At 34.7% G+C, this 8,676-nt stretch overlaps 1 protein-coding gene across 2 annotated transcripts in view; it reads left to right on the plus strand.

The window, feature by feature from the left end:
- Window positions 1–7,585: 7,585 nt before the first annotated feature.
- LOC117125526 (transcription factor Sp5-like) overlaps window positions 7,586–8,676 on the plus strand; it is a 14,109-nt gene continuing 13,018 nt past the window's right edge. Inside the window, exon 1 of one of the 2 annotated variants that reach the window (XR_004448138.1) lies at window positions 7,586–7,826. Coding sequence is in view for 1 of the 2 variants with exons in the window: in XM_033272040.1 (XP_033127931.1) it covers window positions 7,797–7,826 (30 nt within the window). In the remaining variant the exon portion in view is untranslated. The remainder of the gene's footprint in view (window positions 7,827–8,676) is intronic. The other variant, XM_033272040.1, reaches the window with a different exon arrangement.

Consider the following 8,676-nt stretch of genomic DNA (forward strand, 5'->3'; position numbering starts at 1 on the left):
ATATGGTATATAGTACTATACAAGTAAATTATCCCGATAGGAACCATTTGGATTGATATTCCGTCTATTGAGATTTGCATGCATACAGCTTCCATGGTGGAACAAAATTATATCAACAATTACCATAGTAACATTATTAAACAAACTTGTCATCACTGGGGCGGATGCAGAGGGGGTGCAGAGGGTGCGGTCGCATCCCCTTAAATTGTATTAAGAAAAATAATTGTTGTGATTGTATTGTTGTAAGGTATGAGAGTGCAATTTCCCGGCACCTAGAGGTAGGCGCGGATCCAGACCTCTTCCCACCGTTTGCCAATAAAAAGCAGTGCCTGGTGGTCTGGCGAACTGTCAGAAATGCCACCTACCTAAACCAAAGACAAAAATATAGGCCTATAGAGAAAATAAACTTTTTTGCATTGTCTAAGTATTATTCAAAGAGGGACTGCAATTAAATCGGCTGCGCGATCATGTTGAGTTCTTTTTTTATTATTATTATTTATTATTATTGTTATTATTATTATTATTATTATTATTATTATTATTATTATTATTATTATTATTATTATTATTATTATTATTATTATTATTATTATTATTATTATTATTATTATTATTATTATTATGATTTATGTCACAATGTATGGTTAATACAAATTTTCAATCACAGGGAGAATAGGCTATCCATGTGCGTTGATTTTTATAACCTTATTGAAAGGCATATATAATTTTATTATATTTTGTTATTCGAAAATTACACCTAAGCGAAAACATATTTTAATTATTACTTTTTGATTAATGAATTATTATTCATTAATCAAAATTCAAAAAAATCAGAAAACAAAAAAAAAAAACAAAAAAAAAAACAAAAAAAGCAAGTATTTAATGGAGTTGGTAGCCTAATTGTAGACCTAGAGCTTAAAACTTACGAACACACTTAAATACGGTACATCTAAAAGAAAGTAAAAAATGAGGGACTGAAAAAAGAAGAGCAACGACTTTAATGGTATGTAAATTTCAAATCATACAGCGTTAGAAGTGGAAAAGTAATTAAAAAAAATACCAAGAAATTGAGAAGATATCTAATAAGCGTATAAATACTGTATTAATTGGCAGGTAAAATGTAAAGTTTCCAGGACCGTATATCCTGTAGGTGGGATGTTACGAAGTGTGTGTATAACGCACCCAACCAAATTTGATAAGGTCCACATTTCCAAGACAGTCGAGAATGTACAGTACTGAATATAAATTTATGATTTTCTACGATTTAAAACGCAATTTATTTAGCTTTAAAATTTTGGCTTAGGGGCACCCTTGGATGTAATCTATCATGGAACGTGATCATATACTCCAAACAATTTTTCGAAATATGAAATTATTATGAGAGTTATGCATATCCGACCATCCAACCACTAAGCATTGAAATGTTGGCAATCAACCAATCACAGAAGACATCTATGCATATTTAATTACTTTCCCAGCTGGTGGCGGTACAATAAAAATGCATTATTATTTTTGCTGAAATCCTTTTAATCCGTTAATCCTTCCACGTCGGCGCGTACACTCAAAACGTATTTTTTTATTTATTTATTTATTTTTAATTGGATTTAATATGTGTATAATGATTTTGATAAACAATAATAATTCTATGTACTATCTATTAAAAATTTTAAAAATGAATTTCCTTATCTTGTGGTCATATTAGACTGTAATATTTTTTTAAAAGACCATTCAACAAAAAACATAAAACAAAATTTCCACGTCGGTGCATGTATAAAACGTATAATTTCCTGAAATTTGGATATAGAGCGGACTTCCTTGTGATGTAGGCCTAAGGAAATATAAATGTATATGGGTCTGAATTTGTAGATGACAAAGTGTTCTTCCTTATGTTGTGGTCATATTAGAATATAATATCATTAAAGACCATTCAACAAACAACATGAAACATATAGGCCTATCAAAATTTTATGTTAAACTTTTCGCTTCCGAGCCTGCATATAACGTAATTTTTTAGATATATGATATTTTCATGACAGACGAGAATTATATAAATTGTAGAATATTACTCTTGTCTGATTGTGTGCATTGAAAATGTGACGACGAACTCGGGATATGAGCCTCGGTTGACACTCATATCAAAGGGCCTGTTAATTAACCTTTCACAGGAGCCTGTTGTCACCTGCTACGATGCCCCCTCCTCCTTATCATATCACATCATCATCATCATCATCATCATCATCATCCTCATCATCATCATCATCATCATCATCTTCATCATCGCAATATTAATTTTCCATGGTAAAATGGGGGAGAACTATTAATTCAGTGTGTATTCATTCACAATAGAAGTCTAGTAATGCACGATAAGTGCATTTCTCAGCATCTAGAAAAAAACAAAACTTTCTGAAGCTAGGAGAGCACCAAGACTACCGCGAAGCACCCCCCCCCCAACCCGCCCCACCCATGTCTAAAATAGACTTCCGGCGACGGAACAAGCAAACATTACGTTCTCTTCCCATGACCCCGCCCACTGAAGGACCCCATTACGTGCAATAGTCAGGGTAAAGCTCGGTTTCCATATAATTGCTCACCCTATCGGTGATACGCCGACAGTTGTCGGGAAGGTTGAACCTGATTCAAATTTTCCGATTGCGTTGCAGACGCAGACGAATCAGGGTGCATTGCTAGATGCCCTACGCAATCGGGAAGGCACCTCGATTCGTCTGTGAACTCTCACGACTCACTGTCGTCGATAAGGTGAGCGATTCTATGGAAACCCAGCTAAAACTCTGGTTTCGCGCCTTGCGCCTGAGAGTTCCATATTCTCAACATTTTCTATCCCCTTAACCCCAACCATGATGGGGGCAGTGAGGTGGACCCTCACGCACCCCTACCGCAAAATCCTGCATCCGCCCCCGCATCATCAACTTCAACCATCATTAATTCATGTGTAGCAATCCCCTTCATTTTGAACTTGGTATTGACAGTGTTGTCTCTAGGAGTCTTGAAATCAGGGATAATGGGGTCGGGGGATGGTGAAGTGGACGGGGGCTCAATAATTATGTCAGGAGTTGCTAGCTCGCAAACCAGGTGATTTGAGGTCATTTTTAATATTTTATCTACCTGACTGCGATTTTTTTGGGGCGACTGGGAGATGCGTTACATTTTTGGGGGGAACCTCCTAGATATGCCATTGAGTTCTCAACTTGTATGGGGATAGGGAGACAACTTTGTACCCGGTTACGAATTATTGAGTTTTAACAATGTGACAGATATGTTCCTAAAATCTTTTTTTTTTTCTTCTTTTTTTCTTATAATTTTGAAAAAAAAAAATAGGAGGAGAGGGGAGGGGTGGGTGGCGGCTGCCCCGCCCCCTGGAATTCGCCACTGCTACTAGTGACTAACTCATTTCAAATTTCACTTTAATACAAAAAACGAAGCCCGTGGAAGCCGTTCTAATTCCTCCATGGTTGGAGAGAGAAACAGAGCTCTCATAACTTTACATGCCGGTAATCATCAATCCGATGGATCTTAAATTCAAACCGCCTCCACAATTGTTTACGTCGGATAATAACATTTTATGAAAATATTATTATTTTAAAATAAGTCGTATTTTATTACTATAGGCCTACAAATTTTCATTAGTAGTAAAATGCTCAAAACATATGTGGCCAACTATCACATTGCTACGTACTATCTATAAATCAATAAATCGATCGATCGATGATCAATCAGTCAACCAAAAGTCAAGCAAACAATCAATAAGTTTATTAATCAATTACTTAATGTACCGTATCGGATGTGGCTTGGACTACCATCCTTGAAGTCAGCGTTTCGAAACCCTCGCTGTGCAAGTCGCTTGTCTCCTAATGGGTAACCTGATACGATGGAGCATTGTGTGCTGAGTACACACACACAGGACTACGTATCTCCTCAGGGAGCAGAGAAGGTTGTGTTTAGCGCCTTTGATCAATAATTGGCATTATTTAATCAATCTGTATTAAATTGGCCCCGGAAAATCGACCCCTGAAAAAATTGCCCCGGTAAAAAAGGCTCTAGAAAAAATGGCCCAGGTAAAAATGTCAACGAATGACAGGAGGTAAAATGGTATTTTTGTTTTATAAAATGGTATGCTAAATTGATTTTATTTAATTTTGAAGTATGGAAAAAAATCAAAAACTAATCAATCAATCAATTGACTAATCCTTTGTTTGGGTTTTAAATAAATATTTCAATCAATCCATGTTTTTTTCAATAAAATATTTTTTTTTCTATAAGATGCTACTGTCAAATAAGTAGTAAAATTGAACAAAATGTTACTAGATCTCTTAGTTACTTTATTTATAGATATCAAAAATAAATTAAATTAAATTAATTCAAATGGGTACGTTCATTAGTTTTAAAAAATGACCTTCATAATTGTACTTAAACAAATAACGAATAACAAATGAACAAGTTAAGATTCCTAAATAAAGTATAGGCCTAGTTTATAGTTTTCACCAAATAAACTAACTGAAAATTTAATCAATAAGGAAATTGCCTTTTAGCTATTCAAAAAAATTAATAATCTATTCCAAAATACACAAGATATAAATTATTCTCAAATAATGAAAGCGTTGCAAAATGTAAAAGTTATTTCTTATGTATTGGGTTATTTCGTTAATCTTTATATGGCATTTTATTTGACATTAGATTCTTTTTTTTTTTAAATAAATTATTTTAGTTGTAAAACTGTTTTAATCGGTAATAAACACATGTTTTTAATCACTAAATTATTTTAGTTTTATAAATGCATATGATACTGATTTATTGATTTAATTTTAGCTTTATTGCAGTATTTAAAAAATCAGAGCCATTTTACCTCAAATGAAACACAGATTTAACCAAATACTTTTTCTTCGATTTATCGATTTTACTATGAACGAGAATCATTAAACTGATTACCCGCCAAGTAAGCTCTATGAAAAAGACCTCCATGGAAATACCTCGATAGTTATACGTCTATTAGCCTAGGGCAATTGGCAGAGAAAATATTTTAATTGAAAGCTAATAATATAATAATACGGTAATTCAGCCTACATAAAAAGCCAAGCAAACAATAAAGGTAGTTCTAAATACACAAAATATAACTAATTTCAGACCATTCACTCAATTGTCATATAAATACCAAGGTTCTTTTATTTTTTCGTATGAGCCATGGGGACTTAAAGAAAACTTCATCATGCATTTCTGGGAGAAGGAGGAGGTGGAGGAAAATAATAATAATAATAAGAAGAAGAATAGGAGGAGGAGGAGGAGGAGAACAAGAAAAAGAAGATTAAAGAATAGGAGGAGGAGGAAAATAATAATAAGAAGATGATGATGATGAAGAAAAAGAAGAAGAAAAAGAAGCAGAAGAATAGGAGGAGGAGGAGGAAAGAAGAAGAATAAAGAATAGGAGGAAAATAAAAAGAAAAAGAAGATGAAGAGTAGAAGGGGAGGATAAGGAGAATAATAAGAAGAAGAATAGGAGGAAGAGAACAAGAAGAAGAACAGGAGGAGGAGAACAAGAAGAAGAATAGGAGGAGGAGAACAAGAAGAAGAATAGGATGAGGAGGAGGAGGAGGAGAAGGAAGAAGAAAAAGAAGAATAGGAGGAGGAGGAGGAGGAGGAGGAGGTGAAGGAAAATACGAAGAAGAAAGAGAAGAAGAAGAAGAAGAATAAGAGAAGAAGAAGAATAAGAGAAGAAGAAGAAGAAGAATAAGAGAAGAAGAAGAAGAAGAAAAAGAAGAAGAATAGGAGAAGAAGAAGAAAGAGAGGAAGAATAGGAGAAGAAGAAGAAAGAGAGGAAGAATAGGAGAAGAAGAAGAAGAAGAAAAAAAGAAGAAAAAGAAGGAGAAAAAGGAGGAGGAGGAGGAGGAGGAAAAGAAGAAGAATAAAGAATAGGAGGAAAATAAGAAGAAAAGAAAAAGAAGAAGGATAGAAGGGGAGTATAAGGAGAATAAGAAGAAGAATAGGCAAGAAGAAGAACAGGATGATGAGGATGAGGAGGAGGAGGAGGAGAAGGAAGAAGAATAGGAGGAGGAGGAGGTGAAGGAAAATACGAAGAAGATGAAGTAGTAGTAGTAGAAAAAGAAGAAGAAGAAGAAGAAGAAGAAGAAGAAAGAGAAGAAGAAGAAGAACAACAACAACAAGTAGAAGAACAAACAACAAGAAGAAGATGACGATGATGAAGAAGAAGCAGAACAAGAACAAGAACAAGAATAGTAGCAGTAGTAGAAGAATCGCAGAAGAAGTACTAGCTTTGAGAAGAGAAGCAATTGAGATACTGAAATTTATATTAAATTTGTTTTTGTTAGCATATCAGAGACGATATATATATAGGCCTACCTATCATTAAAAGATATTAAAGTCGTACATGTTATATAATAATGTATAATATTATCAATGTGAAATGCTAATATGTCTTCATGTAATGTACAGTAATTCGAGTTTGATAGACCGCAGCTGTGTGATCAGACAGAAGTATGTTTTGAGAGGTCTACCAATACTAAATTAATTTGATTAAAATTATGGTCTGTGTAAAGTGTATTGTCAATGAGAATAATTTTAATATAAATATCATTATTATAATTATAAATTTACAATTTAGCATTTAGTTTCTAATGAAAGTTGTGTGACGTAATTTAACCAGTCTCCGGTGTGTTCCTTATCCCAAGAGAGCCGTTCATATCAAGAGAAACATATAAAAAGTAGGTAGCGCGTAATATCGCAATGCAGATCAAAGGCAAATTGATTGTGCCGACAGAGGCTATTATTCACGCATTAAAGATAATTCCATTGAATTTTTGTTTTTCTAAAATCCAATTCGGCCGCTAAATTCTAGATATTTTGCCAGATAACAATCGTATTTGGTGTTTTAGTCAGACTGGCGTGTGTAGTTCGCGAGGGCGTTATAAAAGGTGCAGTCCAACAATTAGGCCTACCAAACAAACGTAAACTTAGGCCTATATTAGTGCGAGTTTCGTTATGATTGTGTCATTTCAGACAAATGATCGTTCAAATTGATGCAAATGCCTATGATATTTGCTTTCCATTAGAGCAGGCGTGGATTATGTCCCATTTATCGGTTTTGATTTCTGCCTGTTGGACAATGTAGACTGGTTTCTCTATGTTTTCTATAACTATCGGAAATAGTTGTGTAGGTTTAAGTTAATGTTGCTATCGACTCTCATTTTTACAACTTTATGTTGATCGACCAGAGCGAAGTTTATCCTACCTGGTCGTCTTTCAGCACCGGCATATCGCTTTCTAATGCCGACAACCAGGAGTGCGGCTGCCTTTAATCAGTTGAATTTCAGGTTCCATTAATCACTAAACTGAAAAGGCAGCCTACAAATAGTTGGTCAACTTGCCCGCCTTTGTCCCGCCCAATCCAGCCCTGTACGTAATGAAGGACACTTTTCCTGTCAACAAATTCTTGTCGGCAGCTTTGATCTTGCTGTCAGGGTTAATAGATCGGCGAGCCTTATGTATCCACCATGACGCCATTCTATTGGCCGGCGGTAAACATCACAGGCATAAATAGATAAGTTGATTGGCCAGCGGCAGATGAAAGCCTAAAGTGGTCTCTGAAGTGAACCGCCTATTCACGCTTTGTGTACAAATGCAAACTAATTGAGTAGCTGTGACGATCCAGCCTCTTTAGACAGGCTATCATAAGATTCAGTCCCGCAGCGTTCATCTCCCAACCACGGTGTTCACCTAACAGACATCCATGCTAAATTAAGTATTATATTAATGAAGATTCGACTGTCATGCCGGCTACGAGTCGAACAAACACTATGGTAAGTACTATGTTGTCAATACGCGCGACACTGATGAAATATCCGATTTTTGTAAAATGAAAATATTCAAAATTGTGGGTTCGTACGTGAATACGGTAGTTTTTATGCGTACAGGCCTTGTTTTCGTACAAAAACAACATTTAGGCCTATATCATTTATAGAGGCACGCTTTCCACAGTAATAAGCAATGTTGGGCCTATGAGGATATGCAGTTGGTCACATCACTAAGTAGGCAACATTTTTTGCTAATGTTTTATGGTTTATTGTATACATGTTACATGACACGCTAAATCGTAAACGTACTTACGACATTGGATTCTGCTTTTTGTTAGAATTTTAATACATATTATATTCGTATCTCAAATTCTTTGCTTTATTTATATCGCATGTTACATATTTAGCATGTTTTTGTGACATAAAAAATGTACGCGCTCTCGAAACCGGATATATCAAACATATTTTAGCCAAGAGGTGTTATAAAAGATCTTCATTCATGAAGAGTTACGTTTATCACGTAGGCCTATTTCTATTTTTACACCGTTAGTAGTCAGATGCTACGAATTTAGATTTATGCATTTTCATTAATTTTTGCCACTTACGTACTAGTATCTATTTATCGGAACAGCTTAAACTAATATGTGGACATTTTAGAGATGTATTATGTGGTTAAGCAATACCAGGCAATGCTTAGGCCTCATATTTGCCTACTAAGACAATTATTACATACTTGATAATTTGATAGCACCACACTGTAAACATACATACTATATATAGTAAATTAGCATATATAATTTTATTTGTAAAACAGAGTGTTCGTCGTAGAAAATAAGAAAGGCTTGACGTATTTCTG

Source organism: Anneissia japonica, unplaced genomic scaffold (genome assembly GCF_011630105.1).
Source record: "Anneissia japonica isolate Jap-2015-1 unplaced genomic scaffold, ASM1163010v1 scaffold7731_len1735946_cov199, whole genome shotgun sequence".
NCBI classification, from domain to species: Eukaryota; Metazoa; Echinodermata; class Crinoidea; order Comatulida; family Comatulidae; genus Anneissia; species Anneissia japonica.